At 41.4% G+C, this 24,131-nt stretch overlaps 1 protein-coding gene across 4 annotated transcripts in view; it reads left to right on the top strand.

Annotated features, from left to right (window-relative positions):
• The window catches only part of LMO7 (LIM domain 7), a 398,841-nt gene extending 375,256 nt beyond the window's left edge, over window positions 1-23,585 (top strand). For all 4 annotated transcript variants that reach the window (XM_030200597.1, XM_030200599.1, XM_030200598.1 and 1 more), the window contains 6 exons: window positions 1,742-1,791; window positions 5,125-5,335; window positions 6,213-6,491; window positions 8,785-8,893; window positions 11,313-11,415; window positions 22,798-23,585. In XM_030200597.1, coding sequence (XP_030056457.1) covers window positions 1,742-1,791; window positions 5,125-5,335; window positions 6,213-6,491; window positions 8,785-8,893; window positions 11,313-11,415; window positions 22,798-22,820 — 775 coding nt within the window. In that variant the 3' untranslated portion in view covers window positions 22,821-23,585. The remainder of the gene's footprint in view (window positions 1-1,741; window positions 1,792-5,124; window positions 5,336-6,212; window positions 6,492-8,784; window positions 8,894-11,312; window positions 11,416-22,797) is intronic.
• Window positions 23,586-24,131: the final 546 nt, after the last annotated feature.

Here is a 24,131-nt window from a genome sequence, read left to right as displayed (position 1 = left end):
TAATTAAATACTAAAGGGCCCTAATTCAAACATGCGTGGGATATACATAAAGGAATCCTGTGCAGAAGGAATGGATCCTCAGAAGCTTAGCCGAAATTGGGTGGCGGAGCAGGTGGGGGGAAGAGGGGTTGGTGGTTGGGAGGCGAGGATAGTGGAGGGCAGACTTATACGGTCTGTGCCAGAGCCGGTGATGGGAGGCGGGACTGGTGATTGGGAGGCGGGGAATCTTGCTGGGCAGACTTATACGGTCTGTGCCCTGAAAAGACAGGTACAAATCAAGGTAAGATATACACATATGAATTTATCTTGTTGGGCAGACTGGATGGACCATGCAGGTCTTTTTCTGCCGTCATCTACTATGTTACTATGTTTTTACAGAGCTGCAGTAAGCCCAACGTGGATTTACCATTCGCTCTTCCGGGGCTACCACTGGCCCATTGCGCCGACGGCGGTAGTCCTACCCCGAGCATGTTCCATTTCCAGGGGACAAAAACCCCCCACATATGATGCACATTTTGCAGGTGGCTGCAGGGGGGAGTCTGAATGGAGTGTCTCAATCTAGGTGCGGGCATTTACACCAGCTCCGACATATATACCTGCTGGCATTTTATAAAGGAAAGTAGGTGCCCTCTAGGTACCTAAATATGGATGCCCCTTTATAGAGTTGACATCATAGGTTGATTGCTAATCTTTAAAAGGATAGAATACTGATTGGTTTGAGCATTAGCCAAAGTGGCAGTATACATTTCACAGTATGGGCTATTTAGAATCGCACCCATAGGAATAGATTCTATAAATGGCACCTAAAAAAACACGCTTAGCACTATTCTATAAACCTCATCTAAAGTTAAGCGCTGCTTATAGAATATGTGTAACACCTGTCCCCGTGACTAAAATTTAGGAATGACTATTTGCGCCAACTAAAATCTGGTGTAAATCCCTAGCCTAACTTAGGCGCAGAATGGGCATACTTTATAACAGTGCGTGTAATTTATTAGGAATGCTGACAAACCTGCCCATGCCCCTCCTCTGCACACATCCCCTTTTGAGATCCGCAAAATTAGAATTTACACGCACCACTTTACAGAATATGCTTAGGAAGTTGCATGTGAAAATTCTAATTAATGCCAGTTAGCACCAATAATTGCTTGTTACTGGCAAATTTCCGATGCTGATTGGCTTGTTAAACAGTTAAGTTGTGCATGCAGTTTGGCTGCACTGTCAAATTGTGCATGCAACTTAAGGGCTCTGTTTACTAAGCTGCGTTAGCGTTTTTAACATGCTGACAATTAACATGTGCGCTAACTGCCTTAAATTAAAGTGCTCAAAATTGATTTAGCATAGGTTAACCTACAAATTAAGACTTAGAAAGCTGACTTGCATGCATTAATGCAAAATGTAATAGTTTTGAAATGAACCAAAAAGACAGAAAATGAGCTGGGTTTTTTCCCATGTTCATCTCTCTCCTTTTCCTTTTGCCACATTAGTGCCATGACAATTTATACATCTGTTGCCACAGTAATATAGTTTTCTTGGATATATCTAATAATCACCAGTAGTGCTGTGTAAAATCTTACCCTGTGGCATTTGCTAACACTAAAGAGAAAACCCAGCATGGGGAGATGTATGTCCGTGAATAGCTTTTTGTATGTTTCCAAGGTTTTGCAGCATAGAAGCCTATAAAAATGAATTATTTCATTATCTAACTGCAATATGCTAACATTGCCGGTATTTATTTTAGGATTAAATTAAGATCTGGGTCAGACTTGAATGATGGTCATGCTAAAACTGGTGAGTATTTGTTCTACACACAATAACAAAACTAATCTCTCTTGTGGTAAAAATAATTTTATTCATGCTAATTGGTTGTCTGAAAATTGGCCTTTCTCAATGCAGCTAGAAATATATGGTATTCTATTATAGTTGTAATGACTCCCCTGTGAAGAAAGGCATGAGGTTAGGGCTCTTCAACTTGGAGATATGAGGGGGCAGGAATCGTGAGTAGAGCAGAATGGGTAACCATGAAATCATTGTTTACTCTTTCAAAAAGTACAAAAACAAGGGAACACAACATGAAGTTACTAACTAGCACATTTAAAACAGATAAGTGAAAAAATTAATTTATTCTAATTGGATAAAGAAAAATGACTGGGGCGTGTCAAGATGGCGGCACGCAGTTGAACGAGGTTTGAGCCTTTCCTGAATCGATGCTCTGTTAAGGAATATTCTCTTACCGATGCCGCATACCAAAAGAAAGGAAATGGTCCGGGGAGAAGCTTCGACAACCCGGACCTCTTCTCCACATCAGGTGTCGATAGAAAGGTTCACCTCGCGAATTTCTACCCAGAACGCCGAGAGGAGCCCGGCTGCCCTCCAGGAACGGGAAATCCTTGAGGACTTGGGCCTAGATGTCACAATTTCCCCTCCGGCACTTCATCTACCGCTCCCTCCAGATGGCCGCCAGATCCAGAGAGGATCTCCCGAAACTGAAGTGTTTGACGAGGGGACCTCGATCGAAGGCGCTGGAAAAGCGGATTCTGAAGGAAAGCAAAGGCCCGTTGGCCCAAGCATTGAATGGAAGCAATTGAGAGCTGCTCCTGGAACGGTGTCATTGGAGAACGTATGGATAGTTCTCCAACAGTTGGCAGTAACCGTAGAAAAATCCACGAAAGAAATCTCCACATTAGTGAGTACAATGAACACTTTTTCTGACAGTCTCACAGGAAGAAGGTGGGGTGGGTTAGGTGAGAGACAGGGAGAGCTGGGTGAATGAGGGACAGGGAGAGATATACATGGTGATAAGAGGATGACAAAGCAATAGAATTGGCCTTTGGGCTAGAACTGGGCTAGAAACCCCAGATCTTATATTCATTATAGGTAACCTGAAAACCTGACAGGCTAAGTGTGTCCCAAGGACAGATACTTGTGACCTGGGTTAGCCACTGTTGGAAAAAGGATATTGGGTATGATGGCAGTTATGTTCTTATGAATTAAAGACAAACCATATAGGTCCATAGTTGCTGTCAATTTGGGTGTCAAGACATGCTCTTAAAAGGTCCTAAGAAAATAAGCAATAGTTTTTTTGTTCTTTGTTTTTGAAACACCAAACTTCACTCTGAAGGCTGCTTGAATTTCTGTGTTAAGATGTGTGAGCCAAGCCTGACTGCAGCCCAGATCCTTACAGAGTTTGAGTAGGCATCATACGATATACATGTTCTGTTGGCTCCCAGGATAGACTGCCTTTAGCTTTACATTCTTCCTGGAGTGAAAACCCTCCCACTGAACAACAGTGCATCAATTTGCGAGGGAAGGAAGACAAAATGGAAAGTAGACTTGGGCTATCAGAAGAGAGGACATGACTCTAGACATATCAGAGAATGCGATCCCTGGCCAAGTACGAGGAGAAAGGCGTGTGTGATTCTCTTTTCTGAGCTGGCAGACAGGCAGTCCTTGATTGCTGGCCCACCATTAGCTGTGTGGGAATGACATTTGATCTGATGGTGTCAATAATCCTTAGCTAACTCTTTGAAGGAAGAAATGAGTGAGAAGAAATGGAGCGGCATAACAATATAGAGAAATGAAAAAAAGATAAGAGGAGCACAGAAAAATAACAAATGGTCACAGAGGTCCGAAATGTGTTAAGAAATGAAAGCCAAATAGGCAGTGAAATGTTGGCGCATGTGAAGGCCCATTTTACATAGAACATTGACTGGAATTCAGACGTCTAGGTCAGGATGAGCTTAATTCTGGCAGTGGTTTACAAACGGCTCTGCCAAATGCAGAACTTTTTATAAGAAGTGTAGGAGTGCACATGTATGTGCCGGAAAGTAGAAAGAGAGAAGTCACTTTACAAATACACACACACAAAAAATAAGCAGCATGAATCCAGTAGGTTCCAACTAAGTGTTTGCACTTACATTTGAAATGGCAAAATCATTGTGTGGAAGTGCAGACACGTGTAGCTATCACATTTTACAAATCTAGACATATATTGTAAGTGCTGCCAATTAAGTAGTGAGGTTGTAGTTTTTAATTTCCCTCATTTTGAAGGCAGAAATAATTATTGAAGTGAGTTCCAAAACTGTTAAATGTCAAAAGCTGTTTTCTGGATAAGAGCAACATTTTTTTTTTTTTTTTTAGAATTCTGATGCCCCCTCTCCCTTCCCTTTTTACCTCCCTTCGTCTTTACTCTTGATTATCCTCATGGTTTTTTTTTCCTTGTTCATTTTTTTGATAACTGTTTATTTCTTCCCTCTTTTCTATTTTTATTGGATTTTTTTTCTCATCGTCTTATATGTTTTTAAATTGTAAACCGCCTAGTTCTGTGCTTCAGTTTAGGCAGTGTAGTAAATGTAATAAAGAACTAACATAAATTGATATTCAATGAAAAAAATATATACCTTACCAATGAATGCCTTTTATTGCAAACAGCTCTAGGATATATGTGATCTATAAAGGCCGTCAGTTTCTGATATGAACTCGTTTTTGAAACAAAAAATTTGTACTTCAGGTTTTGGAACTCACCTCTTCAATTAATCCTGTGATCTCTTATGTAAAGCCCTGACCTAAATGAGTATTTAATCTGTGCACACCTTTGAGCTAGTGTAAAACTTGATGTGGAAATTATTTCCCATAAATGTATATTCCTCTTGTAAAATGGGGAATACACATGTGCATTTTTATCCTGCCTCCTTGAAATCCTCAGCAGGGTGTAAAACTCCAAGTGTAAATAGAGGCTTTCTGAAATTTCTATTTTTAAATGTTGCTATTTATATGTGGCAGTGCTTCTGAAACAACCTGTTTAGTTTTAATGTGAGTTAAAATTTAACATGTTGACTTGTACAGGTCAGTTGATGTTTTTGGGCACATGGTGCTGGGTCAGATCCTCTGGCTTGGTTGGTTTAAATTAATGTTGATAAGATGTCTGATCTAACTAGAAATGTGGACCTTCATTCTTACCCAAATTATACTAGCATTCCAATCCAATGTCATTAAATGCACAAAACTGTTTGTGTTGCCTCAGTGGTCCACAGCACATGGTTTGACAGGCTTTAAGAAAAATGTTGACTTGATACTTTTGCTCAATCTGTACCCACATCTTCAGTGCATCTCCTTTTTCTACAGTAGGAAGCAGCAGGTATTCTGATCATACTTGGAATCTGGGTGGTTTACAGAAGGGTCCCCAGAAAGACCAGATGTCAGCAGAGGCAGAGAGGCAACGAATCATTCAGGAAATGAGAAAGACCACCTCTCTGCATAATGACAACAGCTGGATCAGGCAGCGCAGTTCTAGTGTTAATAAAGACACCCGCAGCTTGCCTGACACAATGAGAAGGTACATTTATGCTGATTGTGATAGTTCTGGAATTTTGCCTTCCAGCTAAGATTGAGTTTCATTAGCAAAAGTTCATGTGCCACTCAAGATTGTAGTAGATGAAGCACAATGAAGGATGGCAGTTTGTAAATAGTCTTAAATAGAATTAAATTTATGGCGAATGTTGTGCTGAATGCAGATGTTTTGGATAATCTGTTGTATATATCCATCTGATGCTTGAATAAGCTTGAGTGAGCTGCTAATTAACATATTCCATTTCTTTCTTATATAATATAAAAGTTCTTGAACTGTGGGCAAGCAAAGCATGTCTGATGTAATGAAGCCCATACAATGTTTGCGGACACTCGTGCAAGTTGTTCAGGGCAGCTGTTGCATATCAGTGTTGATGTTGGAGGAGTATGGCATGAATTCCTGAGGAACAGTACATGTTGAGGGGACAGTGGCTAGATCTGTATGTTCACAAATTAAATACAGTAGAGTCTCGATTACTCGATTATCCAAACCATCCAGCATATTGGCCAGACACTCCGCTCCCCCCCACCCAGTGATGACACCGTGTTGCCGTTAAGTGCACAGGTTCTCTTCCTGTTTTCTGGCTTCACAAACTGCAAGGAAGCCATGTTTGATCTGTTGCTGGTTAGTGTTTAATAAACAATATTTTAAATACAGATGCCCTATGCCTGTTCCTTGTGACTCTGGGAAGTGGAGGGTTAAGTGGCTTGCCCAGAGTCACAAGTAATAAGAAAAAAAACAAACAAACCTTTAAGCATGTGATTAATCACGTTTAAAATTTTAATTGAAATGCAGTCCTGGATTATAATATATATATATATATATAAAAGTCCTTATTTAAAAAAAAAGTGCCCTCTTTTTCTAGGGGGGAATCTTTAGATAGCCTTGACTCTTCCTTCAGAACAAATTCATGGCGACAAACGTCTAGTTTAAACCGGTTGTCATCAAGTCAAGACTTCAGCCAGCCGCATCAAGTTGGATCCACTTCAAACCGTTCCTACATGCAAAATCCATCCTCCAGTTTACCTTCAACAACTGGCTCAGCCAGAACATCTCTGTCCCACACTACTTCAAGTGGGTCAAACTCTCTACGTGACCAATCACCCACACGTGCCTCTCAACCAGGCTCTCAGCAGCGTGGCAGGTAGGTAGTTATCACTGCTGGTGTTCAGAGAACTCCTGCTTACTATATTTTTAGTGCTTTTCCCGATATCCCACCATACTTCTACTGCATTTTCTGAGTTGAAGGCATCCTTGCTTCTCAGTAGAGCAGGTAGAAAAATGTTTGGCCTTTTGGAAAACATGTACACAGTGCTCTCTCAAGAATGCGGTAAAGAAATGTTTTATGGTCTTTTTTTAAAGTCTATGGCACTTTAAAAATGTAGGATCTGTATCGGAACAGAGAGAAATTTTTCAGGTGATACTATCAGCTGTGTGTAGAAGAAAAATTATTCCCAAGACCTAGTGCCTGCTTTTTTTTTTTTATAGTCAAATATAGGTTTTAAACGTAACCTATAAACTGAGCAAATATGACCTGCATCTTTGATTGTTCAGGAAAGCCTTACGAACACAGTCTCTGTTGATAAAGGGAAGAGGAGAAGGGATTTTGGATTTAGCTTGCACCTTTTTCATCAGTTGTAGCTTGAGGTGTACAACATTCAAGTATAGTAGGTATTTTCCTGACCCTAGAATGTTTGCAATCTTAAGGGGTCCTTTTTCTAAGGTGTGCTAACAGATTAGCACACGCTAAATGCCATGCAGCCCATCATATACCTATGGGCTACATGGCACTTAACACACACTAATAGATTAGTGTGTGCTAAATCCATTAGTGCACCTTAGTGAAAGGACTCCATAAGTTTGGACCTGAGGCAATGAAGGGTTGAGGGGTTCTTTTACTAAGTGGAGGAGTGGCCTAGTGGTTAGGGTGGTGGACTTTGGTCCTGGGGAACTGAGTTTCGATTCCCACTTCAGGCACAGGCAGCTCCTTGTGACTCTGGGCAAGTCACTTAACCCTCCATTGTCCCAGGTACAAACAAGTACCTGTATACAATATGTAAGCCGCATTGAGCCTGCCTTGAGCGGGAAAGCGCGGGGTACAAATGTAACAAAAATAAATTAAAAAAGCTGCGGTAAAAAGGGCCCTGCGCTAGCGGCGGGGGCTGTTTTTGCTGCTCGTTGTGGCCCTTTTTACTACAGCTGGTAAAACTGCATGAAAGTAGCCATGGCCATGCTTTAATGTTTCTCTTACCATGTGGCCATGCGAGGGGGAGCTCTTACCGCCACCCACTAAGGCGGCGGTAAGGGCTTCCGCACTAACCCATCTGTAACTGGGTAGCGCATTGCGCTGCCTGATTTAAAATAGCCAGCTATTTTTCCTATCGTGGAAAATGGCACACGCTGGGGCTGGAACTAGCACTAGCGCCTGCGTTGGTCCGGCTGTAGTTCCAGATTAGCCTGTGGTAAGCCCGTGTTGGGCTTACCGCCACTTTGTAAAAGGGCCCCTAAATGACTTGACCAAGATCACAAGGAACCATGGTGAGATTTGAACCACGCTTTCTTGGTTCTCCTCAGCCTGCTGCTTTGACCATCAGGCTACTTTTCCACTGCACAAAGCAATATTTTAATGAAACATGCTCTGTGATTATTTTAAAAAGTCAGGCTCAATATTTTAAAGCAGTTTTCCACATAGCACCTGCTCGTTGAATAAGTGCCTCTGGCCAAGTCTTTCCAGTGATTTTTGATTGGCACTATCTGGATAATGCTGCTGAAGATGGTTACTGATCACCCTAGAACCATCCAGATAGTGCGGGGAGAGTGTGTGAGCGGAGCATGAGTGGTTCCTATGATTATCTGAAAAGCAGTGCAGAACATCTGAACTTTAATTGCTCTGGCAAGTGTTTTACTAAAAAAAAGCTGACCATGGTGGCTGAATGCTCACCGTTCCGATATATATTGAAAGGCTGTATATAAAGACTGTAATAACCTAAAACTAAACAATCAAATATAGTAGCTGCCACACAGCAATTTAGTTCAGAGGGGGTGGGATCTACGCTGGCTGCAGTGAAGCTGGTCCAAATTAACAAGTTTCAGTGCTGCCCCCAAAATAGTGCCACCCTAGGTGGATGTCTGGCCCACCTAGTGGTGGAGCCCACCCTGGTTCTGTGACTCGAACTTTTCTTTTTATTAATGATGAGACATTTGGTAAAAATCTAAAATGTGTCAATATCAATGGCTAATTTCAGTATCTTTTTACTTTTATAGTGAATAATGTCTTCCCACCTACTCCAGTTGTGCAGACAGACTTCCAGTTTTGCTTCACGGTTCTTTTTCTGTTGTATAGTCATGACACGGAGCATGTGGGATCTCTGTTTTTCAGATGTTTTACCCTTTCTAGGTTTGGAATCCTTCCAGTCACAATCTCATTCTATATCTAGGTCTGTCAGTGGGAAGAAATTATGCTCTTTCTGTAATAACAATCTGGGTAAAGGAGCAGCTATGATCATCGAATCTCTCGATCTTTGTTTCCATTTGCATTGTTTTAAGGTGAGAGTTGAGAAGATCACCCTGAAGAAATGGCTCCTGTGCATGCATGAATGGCTGCTGAAAATTATGGTTGCGGGCACTTTGCTAATCAGGTTTTAGGACTAAGGAGCTAGAGTTATCTGTAGCATCAATCCAATCAAAATATAAGTTTTGCTAAATTAAATAATTCTAGTGGAAAAATGGATCTAATCAAGCTCAGTGATGTATTTTGTAAGAGGAGAAAGAAAAGACCTCAGAGTAACACCCATAGAAAATTTTTTAATCCTATGGGTAACTTTTCTTTCATTGGTCATAAAAACGTTTCTAAATTCAATCACTATCAATAGTCCCAAACTATCTTCACATATTCATATTTATTTCAGTTTACAATAAATTACTCAATACTTAACTTCAGCAAATTTAACTCTATTTGTAGTATAACATACCCTTCTGTTACAGAGTGGTACACTTTATGCCAGTCCAAAATGTTCATGCAAATTTAACCATTTCAGAATATGGCCAAAATTGAGGTGAACCAAGTTTTTTTTATTTGCAATTAAGTACCTTAATGATATTCAGAGAGGCAGAGGTCAGGTTTTAGTGGCACTTCATTGCTATGATTTTGATAGTCAAACACTGAACACTTCACTTTAGGCACTCCAATTAAGACAAATTTAGATGCCTTTAGTTTGACTGAAAATAAGCCCCTAAATTATAGGAACCTGTATTTAGGGTTGCTATGGCGTTTCCTAGGTCATATAGCCAGCATTCCATCTAAATTTTATTCCTCTGATTATGCCTCTCTTAGGAATCTGAATTTAGGAATTCAGGGCAAATACTCTACTTTGGAAAATCTAAGCACCTGATTCTTAAAGTAAGGTGACTAGATATTTAGAAAATCAGAGCATAAGCATTACTTTCTGGAGGTAATTTTTGAAAAGGCCTTTTAACATACATGATCCTGAGCAGATGTGGGTACTGTGCACTTGTTCCTTTTACCCATGACTTGCATATTAATATTTTATAAAGACACATTGCTGCCTATGTTTTTAAATCATATTCAAAACTGGTGTCTACTTGGTCTCTCCACCTGTGCAAACGCTATATATTTCTTTATTACAATTATTGCTGAGGCAATTGTGAGCAGAGAGAGTTGATGCTTTGTACAGACTTTAGTTGCTCAGCACTAGCCCAGTATTTGAGAGGCTTAAGAACATACGAATAGCCATACTGGTCAGAACAATGGTTCATCTAGCCCAGTATCCTGCTTCCAGTAGTGGCCAATCCAGGTCAGAAGTACCTGGCAGAAACCCAGTTAGTAGCATCATTCCATGCTACCAATCCCGGTGCAAGCAGTGGCTTCCCCCATGTCCATCTCAATAACAAACTATGGACTTTTCCTCTAGCACTTGTCCAAATCTTTTTTAAACCTAGTCCCAGATACACTAATCGCTGTGACTTAACTGCATGGTCTCTGCCAAGCTTGCAGTTGATTTATTCATAAAAGTGTCACAGCTCACTAAACTCAGAACAAGACAGTGGAGATCCAGTGCTGATGCAGTGCAATTGCTTCAGAAACTCAGTATTTCAACTCCAACTCTCATGTGTTTTACAAGAGAGATGCAAGCAGGAGTTTAAAATGTGTTCTACTACAGTAGATGACTGCCATTAATCTTGCTCAAATGCCCATTTTATTTATTTATTTTTTTTTTTTTGGGGGGGGGGATAGTGGAAACACAGAATATGAAGTAGCTACCGGTTAATAGAAATATCTTTAAATTTAGTATCTCTTGAGAAATGTTTTCAAGGCCCACCTGTCACACAATGCCCCTTTTTAAATTTGTATATGTGAGACTCCCTAAAGTTTCCAAGAGGAAGCTATTTTTTTTGAGTGGTTAAACGGCAGTTTAGTTAATATGTGAATACAGAAAGAAAGGAAGAAACCTACCAGTCTGGCATAAAGTGCAATTTAGCAATTTGAGGTAAGCCCACTGACAAAGCACTCTTTCCCTGCAAGTAAAGTAAAGCCCTGCATGTGGGATAAATGTAGATACTGGAAGCAAACAATGTTGCATGCAGTCTTCAGCGCCACACTCAAATGCCAGTGCCAAACGATTTTCATTAGCAGGTCTTTTCTTCTCATTTTATGTCTTGAGAGGCAAGAACATGATTGCATTGACTAATCTTTGTTTCTAATATGCTCTTACCCCCTGCCTAACACAACCCAACAAATGTCTAAGTCTGGCTTTTAATCTTTACTTACCTTTATATTGGGAGATAAATATGCTAGTCTTTTGGTAGCTTATAATGACTAATCATACTGCATAGCTTTTGCTTCCCGGGTTCATGGTACAGGCTTGGCTAGCTCTGCTTTTGGCTGCTTTCTGCATTTTCTGTGCTCTGTTTGTGGACTCACATTATAACTTCTTGTTTCACACAGTGCACTGCCTGTGAATCTGACCTCGGAGGTTCGCAGTCCGGAGCTGAAGTCCGAATCCGAAATAATGAGCTGTACTGCAACAATTGCTACATTAAATTTAAAGGTAAGGGTACAGGATCGAAAAGATGACATAACGTTGAGGGGCTAACTTTATATAGGGTTTTTTTTTCCACAGAAAGCATGTTTACCCAGGAAACAGCACATGGGGATATATGTTTAAAAATGCTTACTTTAAAACAGTCTGCACACAGGTATTTCTGTTGGTGTATGTTGGACAGCGCGGAGGCGCTGTTGCAAGATATATATATATATATATAATGCAATTTGCATGAACATGCATAATGAATAATTTTTATAAGCTTTTTAGGTGTGTGGGTAAACTCTGTTTTATCCACAGAAAATGCTTTTATAAAATTATTTCACAGATTATGTGCCTAGGTATGAAGAATGTTCATGCCTGTTAGTATGCTACTCCAGGATAGGAGTGATCAGGGATGGAACATGGGCAGAGTGTATCCCTACTTTATAAAATACATGCCCACACTTACAACTGAACACAAAAGCTACCACTACCTTTTCCTCTTCAAATCTATCTCTTCAAAGACTCTATGAATGACCATATGAACTATAGATGCCCTCTCCAATTGCACAACGATATTGTAACTCCACTAAAATGTAAATTGTAAGCCACTTTGAACTGAAATTTTTTTTTTCCGATGATAATGGGATACAAAAATCCTAAATAATACTTCACACACGTGCATTTACACCAGCTCCCAAGCAGGTGTACATGTGCCCAGGTGCATTTACCTGTGATTGCTGCATGTATATTATAAAGACACAAGTATCTTGATAAAATAGTTGTTAAATAGGCACCTCCTTGGTTTGTAAGAATCGGCCTCAGTGAGTGCACACACACATTTAAACATTTGGAGCAGGTGTAAGTTTAAGTGAGAACATTTGTTCAGTTCTGGGAGATCACTGAACGAGCTTATTTTATAAAAGCACGTAGGCTATGTTGCCTTTTATTTAAAAATAAATAAAGGCCGTTGGACTTCACCTGGGCATCCTGTTACAAGTTTCAACCCAGTGGGGCCGATATTCAGACAGCCGAAGGGAGCCGTGGTCGGCGGTCAGCCAGGATATTCAATGCCGGAGCAGCTCAATCACAGTGCAGGACAGAGAGAAGCATTTTAGGCCATGCTGCTGTAGTATGAAAAAAACATCTGTCGGGGGCATGAAATCCCAGGTGCCAGGACACAATTTCTAGGCGCCATGGTGACCTAGTGCCCAGGACTTGTCGGGCTGTGTGTTAAGTGACTTGCCTAATCTCATAAAGAGCAGCAGCAGGCTTTGAACTGGGCTTTCCTGGTTGTCAGCCTGGTGTTGTAACCACTAGGTTACTCCACTCCTTAGAGTAAATTGTATTTTGGATGAAGGGTGAGAGGGATGGGGGAGATGGGGAAAAGGAGGGAGGAAAAAAAGAAGTAAAGAAGGGAATGAGAGTACCTGGGTAGAAGAGGAAAGAGTTGACAGAAAAATAAGGGATGTTTGATAAGAGCAGGAGGGCAATGGAGAGGAGAGGAGAATGGAGGAATACAAGTAGAAAGAAAGCCAACAGGAAACAAATATAATATAGCAATAAAATTTAAAAAGAAATAGTAGCAAGACTGAAAAATCTAGTGGAAAAGATGAGACCAGAATAGGTTAAAAAAAAAAAAGGGAGAGAGGAAAAATAAATGAGGGTTGTATTGGTATGATTGGGCCTAGGGGGTGTGTGAGAGTGGGGGGAGGGGCTTTGTGGAGTAACTTAACCCTCCCTGCTATTCTGACCTTTCTATTTCATGGTGTCCCCTATCCCAATAAAATAAGCAAACTACCTTTAGGCCTTAGGTAGCTCAAACCTCTGCCCATTCTGATTGCTGGCTTGCTTGCTTCCCTGGTTTTTCCTCTGATCCAACTTCAAGGAACAGGAATGGGTTTTGAACTGAGCAGCACTCCTGGATGTCAAGCCCAGTGTTCTAACCACAAGGCTGCTTCTCCACTCGTCTGTTTTAATACAATTTACTCTAAGGAGTGGAGTAATCTAGTGGTTACAACACCAGGCTGACAACCAGGAAAGCCCAGTTCAAAGCCTGCTGCTGCTCTTTGTGAGATTGTCTGCATGTTTTTACCGTGTTTGGTACTATACTGATACTGTATTGTTACTGTGATTTGATTTCCCTGCATCCAGGCTTTTGTCTAATTGTGCTGATATTTTGAGATTTTTTTAATGGTCATATTGTTACTATAATTGTAAATTGCCTATCTCCAGTTACACTTGCTGCACACTGCCTTGGGTGAATTTCATCAAACATAAAGTAAATTTTATTAAGTATGGCGTAGCCAAGTCTGGTCATCCACATAAGCTACTAAGCTGTATATTCCCTTCCTTTCCCTCATACCCTCTGTGTTACATCTTTTTTATAGTAGTTATTTGTGTTGGGCGAATGGTTCACGGGTACAAAAATAATTACAGCTTCTTGTATAGAGTTTAAATCCCACAGAACCAGCTTGAACTTCGAGAGCTATAGGATGAAGGGAATTAAGAACGTAACATCAGATCAGTGGTTGTCTGAACCCGCAACCTTGCTGACAGTGGCCTATATAGGACAACTGGAAGTACCCAGCAAGTCCAAATGAGATTCTTTCTTTCCCGATTGCTCATAAGACTGGCAGCGGGACCTTGTGTTTTTAGTATCCCTTCCCAACCCTGAAATAGTAGGCAATCAAAGTAGAAGCAGTGCACAAGGATCGTTCGATAAATAGAGAATGCGCCTTAAGTTGACAAGGAAAAGGCCTATGTGTCTGAGCCATTGGCTAACACTCTAACCAGTATCAGTCTGCTGTGCTAAGGCAAGGATGAAGGGACGTAACGTCAGATCAGTGGTTGTCTGAACCCTGCAACCTTTCTGACAGTGGCCTATACAGGACAACTGGAGGTACCCAGCAAGTCCAAATGAGATCCTTTCCCGACTGCTCATAAGACTAGCAGCCAGGACCTTGTGTTTTTAGTATCCCTTCCCAACCCTGAAACAATAGGCAATCAAAGTAGAAGCAACGCACAAGGATTGTTCGATAAATAGAGAATGCACCTTAAGATGACAAGGAAAAGGCCTGTGTGTCTCAGCCATTGGCCAACGCTCTAACCAGCATCAGTCTGCTGTGCTAAGGCAAGGTTGACAAGATTTCACCCTAAGTCATAAGACATTCTGCTGTGCTAGGCAAGTTAGGCCCCCTCCCATGAGGAGGACCCTGCCATTAAACCAAGCTAGGCATGACCAGTGCCATCTTTAGACAGATGTTTGAGGTGACAACAGGGATGCAAGCCAAAGTTATATTTCTGTGTCATATCCCTCTCCCCCCCCCCCACATATACCTTGAAATGAGCTATAAAAGACATTACATGAAATGTCCAAAGGGTTACCTATGAATAATGAATCCTCTCAGCTAGTTTCAGCCACCCATTAAAAATACTCTTGTAACTGATAGCACAAAATTATTCACGGAGACGCACCAGCCTACATGTCAGACTTGATAGACTTACCACCCAGGAACGCTAAAAGATCATCTCGCACATTCCTTAATCTGCACTTCCCCAACTGCAAAGGTCTGAAATACAAAATAATGCATGCGTCAAACTTTACCTACTTGAGTACAAAGTTATGGAACGCACTACCGCACAACTTAAAAATGATCTACGAACTAACCAACTTCCGCAAACTACTGAAGACCCATCTCTTTAACAAAGTATACCACAAAGATATATTCAGAACTGCTCTACAATTTCTACTTGCTATATTACTATCATGTTTTATCATTACCATGTTACCCAAGATTCTTCTGTAACATTAATAGTCTAATTTCTAATGCTTTTTCACCATTCTTGATATATTGTAAGCCATTATCATGTTACCCAAGATCCTCTGTAACACAAAATGTCTATCTTCTAATGTAATTCCACCATTCATGAAGAATGTAAGCCACATTGAGCCTGCAAAGAGGTGGGAAAATGTGGGATACAAATGCAATAAATAAATTATTCAACAAATTATGTATATAGGAGGGAAGTCTATATTCTCTAAAGAATTGTACAGAACATTACTATAAAAACTACACTTCCAGCTGTATAATACTCTCCACATTCCCCCAACATTAGAACTAGGATGTTTGCCTTACATTTACCATACAAAAAAGGAATGTTCAAACTGTGGTGTCTCATCAGAGAAACATACTTGTGTGAAATAACACACTATCTTGCAAAAAGACACTCAAAACCTATATATCAAGTGTAATATCCCTAATTCCCAATACTGACTCTGCAATAATACTATTAAAAAGAGAGCTCTGTAAATATGACCTGCTGTTGGGAAGCTAGAAGCAGCTGAATTGTTCATCCCTGAAGAGGAACTGCATACTAGTGGGAAAACTGCACAAATGCAGAACACGGGCAAAGCCTACCTAATACAGAATAGGGGACCCAAAATGGGCAAACTGGCATAGAAACTCCAAGAAAGCAAAACTATACCTAATTCTATATATAGTGTGCAAATTTGGGTGCAATTTAATTGCTTAATGAGCCAATTATCACTTGAGTGCTAACAATCAATTGGCGCTAATTGGCAATAATTGGAATTTACACATGCATCTTTATAGTTGCTGTTCTGTAAAGATGTGTGTATAAACTTTTCTGAGTGGATCCAAAAAGGGGGGCATGGCCGGGTCAGGGGCATTTCCAGGATTTGCACACAAGGGATCTATGCCATGGGAATTTACACCAGGTTTCAGTTGTAAATCCTCATGCCCAAAATTGGGTGTGGATGCCGACTCTAAGCGCTATTCTATAAATGGCACCCAACTGGGCATGCCATTTATACAGTAGCGCTTGGTGTGCGTTTTAAGAATCGAATCTTATAAGTAGTGCAATACTAGAAAAAGCAAAAAACTGCTCAGAGAGGACATTCCAGTCCCTAAAAATATAAATTGTATTGTCTACCTTTGTCTGGGCCTTTTTTGCTAATTAGATATTTTTTTCTATTTATAAATTTCAAAAAATAACCAAGCAACTGCTGGCAGTTCTTTCACATGCTCAACATGGCATGCGTGGCCTTTTTTGTTGCCCCCAGAGAAAGAGATCTATTGCCTCAATAGATCCCTGGCAGCCAATTATCCCTCAGTTGAGATTAATTGGCTACATTGCTCTTAACCTCTATATGTAGAGGCATTAACTGCTGATATTGAAAGAGGATATTATTTTGACTGTATTGACATTGACGACCCCTGATGTAGCATTCTGCTGAAACACAGCCTGTGTCCTTCAGTAAAATTTGCCTGTCAACCCACTCTGAGGCCCATTGTGTGTTTTGCTCTGCTTTGGGCTCCAGCCATGTCTGACACCAGCACTGGTAGATGTACATTCTAAAAACTGACATATCACTAAATAGAACATAACACTTTTTTTTAATGCTTAATACATTTCTATTCCACCTTCATCCAATGTGGATTGCAATAAAACACATACACATAAAACATAACAATCATATGAGTTCTCCCGTCCATGGCCCCATCGTACCAAAATAAGGCCCCTTTTAAAACACAAAATTAGCAGGTATTACAAAGATGTCATTAATCGTACCACACTTCTTTAAGAACCAAGTACTGGGAGAAAAGGTAATCTTTCAAATGTTTCTTAAACCACACCAGGTCTGTCATTTGTTTCAAAAATGGCAGCTGGCTTCATATCACAGGTTCTGTAACAGGAGCACCTCTGTCTCCAAGATGTACCCTAGCCAGTTTAGGTACTGATAACAGCACTGCCCCCTCAGACCTTGTAGATATATAAATTTAAAGAAAATTTGTGAAATAATATGCTGAAGAATGCTATTGTGGATAGAAATAAAAGTTTAAACCTCACTCTGGCTTCCACAGGATGCTTATCTAATTGGTAGAGACGTATGCTCAAATCACGACAGGGCGTCCAAAATACAATGAATTGCAGTATATCTAGAGCACTTGACACCAAGCTCTAAACAACCAACTGAACATTCTCCTTAAGCAAAAATGGCCTTACCTTACTAAGCATCTTCAACTTAAAAAAACAAAAAACATTTAATTAGCATTCCCACTTGTTTAAAAGACAGATCTACATCAAGAACAAAACCCCTCAATTTTACTAGGCAAATCAAACAACGGATCAAGAAACCACCCAATGCTTCTGGTTTAGAATGTTGGGAAAACAATTTATTATCTTCCAATCAACTGGCCACTATTGTGAATCCCTGCCCTCAATTGCCCCATACAGCTTCAACCGATGTTCAAAATGGAAAGAAAAACTGTACATAAGCATAAATCCTATCAATTGATACTGTAAACCAGGGGCGTAGCCAGCCTTCCGTGGGAGAGGGGTCCAGAGCCCGGGGGGAGGGGGCACATTTTAGCCCTCCCCCGGCGCCGCCCCCCCACCACCGACATTGCCGCCCCCCCTCCCGCCGCGAACCCGCCGCCGCTGCAGCCTACCTTTACTTTTGCTGGCGGAGGATCCCACTCCCCGCCAGCTGACGTCTTCTTCTTAGTCGCTTCCTGCTCTTCAATTTGTTCTCTGAGTCTGACGTCCTGCACGTACAATTACGTGCAGGACGTCAGCAAACAAATTGAAGAGCAGGAAGGACTGAGAAGACGTCGGCTGGCGGGGAGTGGGATCCCCCGCCAGCAAAAGTAACGGTAGGCGGCGGCGGGGGCGGGTTCGCCGGGAGGGGGGGTCCTGGGGTGAATCTGCGGGGGCCCCGGCCCCCTCAGGCCCCACGTAGCTACGCCACTGCTGTAAACAGTGGCAAAGGGGAACCAAATAGATATTAAATAAGGCATCAGACAGACAAGAACCTTGCGGTACTGTGGCAGTTAAGTTTTAGGACACAATCTGCCTTATTTTCGAAAGAGAAAAACGCCCATATTTCAACCCAAATCGGGAGATGGGCGCCTTTCTCCCATGGGCACCCAAATCGGTTTTGGGCGTCTTCAACTGCACTCGGTCGCATAAATTGGCAATGTTGACGGGGGCGTATTGGAGGCGGACTGGGGCGTGTTTATCGGCTGAGGAGAGATGGGCGTCCTCGGCTCATAACCGAAAAAAGAAAGGCGTTTTTAGCTCGAATTTGGGTCACTTTTTTTTTTTTTAGACCCTTTTTTTTTCACGAACAAGTCCCAAAAAAGTGCCCTAAATGACCAGATGGCCACCATAGGGAATCGGGGATGACCACCCCTGACCCCCCCCAGTGGTCACTAACCCCCTCCCACCCAAAAAAAAAACAAAAAACTTTTTTTTCCAGCCTGTATGCCAGCCTCAGATGTAATACCCAGCTCCATCACAGCAGTATGCAGGTCCCTGGAGCAGTTGTTAGTGGGTGCAGTGGACTTCAGCCAGGTGGACCCAGGCCCATCCCCCCTACCTGTTACACTTGTGGGTGTAAATGGGAGCGCTCCAGACCGCCCCCAAAACCCACTGTACCCACATCTAGGTGCCCCCCTTCAGCCATAAGTGCTATGGTAATGGTGTAGAGTTGTGGGGGTGGGTTTTGGGGGGGATTTAGGGGGCTCAGCACCCAAGGGAAGGGAGCTATGGACTTCAGAGGTAGTTAACTTTTTTTAAAATTGTTACAAATGCCCCCTAGGGTGCCCGGTTGGTGTCCTGGCATGTGAGGGGGACCAGTGCACTACAAATCATGGCCCCTCCCACGACCCAATGCCTTGGATTTGTTCGTTTTTGAGCTGGGCGCCTTCGGTTTCCATTATCACTGAGAAATGAAACCGCCCAACTCGGATCCGCACAAATCCAATGCATTTGGCTGGCACAAACTATATTATCGGGAAAAAGATGAACGCCCATTTTTTTTCCAAAATAGGGTTTGTCCCACCCCTTCACGTACCCGTTCTCAGAGATAGACGCCCATGGAGATGGGCGTTCGCGTTCGATTATGCCCCTTAATACCTATCAGCTACCCTCTCCTACTGCGCTGTAAAAATGAGCTAAATATTCCCATACCACTCCTGAGAATCCAAATTCCCCCAAAAGATATAACAAAATAATTCAACATATCAAGTTTTTCAGAAATATACAAACCAAGAAAAAGCTATCCTGTTGATCCAAACCCATCCTCATTACATTCACGATAGATAGACTCAGTACTGTGGGCCTTTCTAAATCCAAACTGACATGGATCCAAAATCCTTTCAATTACTTTCACAAGCACGGGGAGAGACAAACCAGGTGTTTTAAATATTATAGATGCAACATCCATGGAGGGACTTTTCAATAGCAGATGCACTGTTTTTTCCTACTTTTGTCTGGTTATCTTGCCCTCAAGTTCACATTCTCCCTTCTGTATCTACATCTTATGTTCAGCATCTCTCCTTTCTGTGTCCCTCTTTCCCTGTCCAGCATTTTTCTTGTGTCCATATCCCTCCTGTGTCCAGCATCAACCCTCCATGTCCGTATTTCTCGTTTCCTTATCATCCCATGTCCAGCCTTGCCCTTCTGTGTCCCTATTCCATCCTACACCAGTGTTCAGCAGCACCTCTGTGTCCTTATTTCTCCCCCTCCTATGTCCCTGTTCCTATACTTTCTATATTCCCATCTCTCTACCCTCCCACATGGCCCAGCATCTCTCCATCTCTCTTCTTCCCTCTCTTCATTCCATTCCCTGCAGTCCAGGATCTCTTATTCTCCCCATATTCTGGAATATCCCCATCTTTGTTCTGGTACCCCCTTATGGTCTGGCATCTCTCCAGTCTCCCCCATCCCCTTTTGGGTCTAGGTTTTCTTCCTACTACTTTCCCACCATGCAGTCCTCTGGCTTTGCTGGCAGCAGCAGTGTTCAACGCAGCCTGTCCCAAAGCCATTCCTCTGCTGTATCCCATCCCCTATGACTCGCTTCCTGTTTCTGCAGTGGTGTACAGTAGAAGGAAGGCTTCAGAACTGGCTGCAGGCAGGCTGTGTTGATGGCTGCGGCTGCCAGCAAAGTCAGGTCTGAAAGATCAGAAGGGGAGAGGATGGAAGAGAGGGAGAGACGCTGAAGGGAGACATGCTGGACATGGAGTAGATTGTGTGAGTAGGGGGATGAAAGGGAGAGTGGCACTGAAAACTTACCCCCCCCCCCCCACCAAAAAAGGAACAAAAAACAGATCTTGCAGGGCTTGGGATTCACTGTATCCCTTGAAGGCCCTGACTGTACGTCACTGCTCCCCACCACTGAACATCATTATTGTATTCCTGAAACACTATTAGAATACTAATCCCAACCTGCCACTATGAAAGTAATACAACTCACAATCAATCAGAAATAAGCATGCTCCTTTGGCACAGTGCCTTTGGTGCTTTGTGTTGCAGTTTAAAGGCCCTCACTGATATCCAAAAGGTGAGGCCAAATGTGGCAATGTAAGTGAACAGGAAACCTGGAGTTCAAATCTGGTCCTGACCACAAAAGATTTCTTCTCCAAGCAAAGGTAGTGGTGGGTGCAGATAAGGAAGGAATAGAGTGAATTGTCTCCAGTGCCTAATACTGTTTAAAGACCCTTGCTGATGTCATTCAAGGGGTGGGGTTAAATGCAGCAGTATGGATGAACAGCAAACCTGGTGTCCCTTTTTCAAAAGTTTTTCCCACTCCTTTTCCACTAGACCCCTCTTCCCCTCCCCTCAATCCCTTCTTGTCTTCAAGATACCCGCTGATTCCACTAACAAAGCCCCTGAAACCCAACTTCAAAACTGTACTAATTTATAAATTGACCACTTACCCTATAGAAATTAGCTATCGGGTTCAGTGATAGCCTTTTATGTTGTGTCACTGGAATATAACAGACAAATTTGTGACATCAAAGAAAAAAGAGGTTTTAATGAATTCTGTCAGAGCAAACAATTTGTAATACAACAGTCCAAACCCCATTCATTAGTATGGAAAAACATTAAAAAAAAAAAAAAAAAAGGTTACAGAAGTTCAGACATGTAACTTGACTGCTTATAGACCCATGACATGAAAAATCAGCCTTTCTCAAAATTTTGGATCTGAGACTTTAGTCATCTTTGCCCAGAAACGCTCACATTTTGTCATTTGATCCACAAAAGAAATTTGTCCTCAGCTGACTTGTTTACCAACTCTCTAGTGCAGAGAGATCAAGTATAAATCCTGTGGCTACATTATGAATGCATGAGATTTTATTATGCATGGAATGAGTTCTTTAAGCCTCTTGCTTTTTTTTTTTCATCTTGTGAATTAATGGAGATATTAACGGCTGAATCCTGAGTGAGATGACTTTCATTTGATCTTCACTGGTGAAATAGTGGAAAAACAGTTTGAAATTTTTTTTATCAAACCTCTGAATGCTTGGGACTGGATTCATCAAACCTATATTGTACCCAACCCCCAGATTCTACATAAGGTGTGGTGAGTTGCACATGTTAAATTGGGTGTGTGCCCAATTTAAGGAGTGCACCTTAATTGAGTAATGAGCCAATCAGTGATAACTGGCCGATAGCCAGCTATCAGCACCAATCGGCAATAATTGGAATTTATGCATTCATCTTCTTATACATATTCTAAAAAGCAACACGCATACATTCTAATGTGTGAAGCTGAAAAGAGGGGCACGGCCATTGGAGGATTGTGGGTATGTCAGCACGTTCATCATGGTTATAGAATTTGGAGGAACGTGCCCTCGTTTAGGCTTGGTTATATACCAGGTTTTCAGTAGTTGTGCCTGAATGAGGCGCGTTCCACGACCCTATCTACTATTCTATAAGTTAGGCGCAGTTTATAGAATAGCGCTAAGCACTATTTTGGGATGTGCCTATTTTTTTAGATGCCATTTACAGAATCTGGCTCTAAGAGGTTAACTTTATAAGGGGGAGCCTAGTTAAAGGGCCATTTAAGATGCCTATGCGATACCTATTTTGAAAAGAGAAGTAGGCGCCTATTTTATAAATGCTAGCGTAAGTGGCAGGTGTAGACATTTATACTAGCTCTTGAGCTGGTGTAAATATCCACACCAGTATTTGTCAGATATTTTATAATGTATATACTTGTGTGCTTCACCTATGTTCTACCCAAACTCCACCCTATGCATTCCCACTGACAGAGTAAGTACCATCCTTTCAAAGCGCATATTTCTGTGCCAGTTCTTCTTTCAGAAAGGTCACTTTATGTTTGGATATGTCCACATCAGTACATAAATGACAAAAATGCATTAAAAGTCGGTGCATAACTTACCAATCAAAAGTATGTGCCTCTTATAACTTATCTGCTCAGTGTTCTTGATGCTAGGTTGCATATATGTCTGCAAGAAATGGCATGACTTTGAGTTCCAATTCAGAATTCAAAGTTATTTTGCAACTGTACTCTGTAATCAGGCAGTGATCACTAACGTCGAGATGAGTAACATTTTGTCCTCCTTCCAACAGCTCGGCAACCAACTTCCATGTGATGGGGCTATGAGTGCAGATCCACTGCTGCAGATCGCAGAAGAGGAATTTTCTACAGATGCAGATCTATAAATGTATAATATTTGTGTGGTCCATATGACTGTTTTGGTTATCTGATTGCCTAGTACTCTCTTGTTTGAATATTTGTATTTTTCTTGTTTTGAATTATTTATGAGATGGAAATCGGGATAATGAAATCTCTTGGGTGGGGGGGAGGGGGGTTACAGTATTCACTTTTCGGAATTTGAAGCCTGAGAACACCGTTTTATCAGAAATGACCTCAAAATATTTTTGAGGCCAGTTTAGCACTTGGCGTTTCCAGAGGTCTTCTAGAGGGTATTTTGTTTAAAAAATGCTCTTTAAGGGAGCAGTGTTGAAAGGGTTAATGTAAACAATTTGCAATTGCTGTCTTTAATGTTCATGTACTCTACAAATGTAAATTCTGTAGAGCCTCATAAATTCTATAACTGCACTCAAACCTATTTTCTGTCTATTCTGGTTTCTCTGTGTATGTAGTAGCCTTTTTTTTTTTAATTAAATTTAAAAAAATGTATGGCTGTTGGGTGGAGGCTTAATATTTTGCAAGTCATGTTCACTTTTCAGAAACTGGCTCAAGGGAATCCATTAAAGAAAAGAGAGTTTTTGCATATTTGCTTTTGAAAAATGTGGCTGCTGTTTAAAGATATGTTTGTACCAAAATAGAAACGAAACATAATCTATTTTTGGCCTGATGACTATGTAAATAAAATACCGAGGTTGCAACTAAATTGCTTTCATTGTCTTCAATTCACTACCAAGTGTGGATTTTCAAACTGTAAAAACTGATCATTTCGCTTGTAATTTAAGAATGTTTCCCACTTTCCATGATGTGTGCTAATGGTTAATCAGTCTGTCGGATGATTCTTTTGATGAAACAAATGTTATTCCCCTCACCTTAACCAGAATTAAAAGGACTCATTCCTAATATGAAGAAGAAAGGTCTTGAAAGAATCAAACTTGAGAAGGTCTGAATTGGTCCCCTAGTTGAGGTGGAGGGAAGGACATCACTTTTAGTGTATTTTGGGCGTGCTTGACACAGCTATGAGGAGCAGTGGTGGTAAAAGGGTTGAGAAGTTGGGCAAAAGATAAGATAGGGATTGTATAGTTGGTGTTCACGTATTAGAATTTATGAGACCGATGTGCAGCCTGCAGTGGTTAGCAGTTTTTAAGCCATTGGCCCCTGTGGGTTGAATTATGCCTAGGTATTCAATGCTGGGCCTTGTCCAGGCTCCAGCATTGACTATCTGGGTAATTGTGGTCACCTGGCAGTTAAC

The sequence above is a fragment of the Microcaecilia unicolor genome, chromosome 4 (assembly GCF_901765095.1).
Source record: "Microcaecilia unicolor chromosome 4, aMicUni1.1, whole genome shotgun sequence".
In the NCBI taxonomy this organism is placed as follows: Eukaryota; Metazoa; Chordata; class Amphibia; order Gymnophiona; family Siphonopidae; genus Microcaecilia; species Microcaecilia unicolor.
Note: the sequence above shows the minus strand (reverse complement) of the source record. Positions and strands in the feature narration are given on the sequence as shown.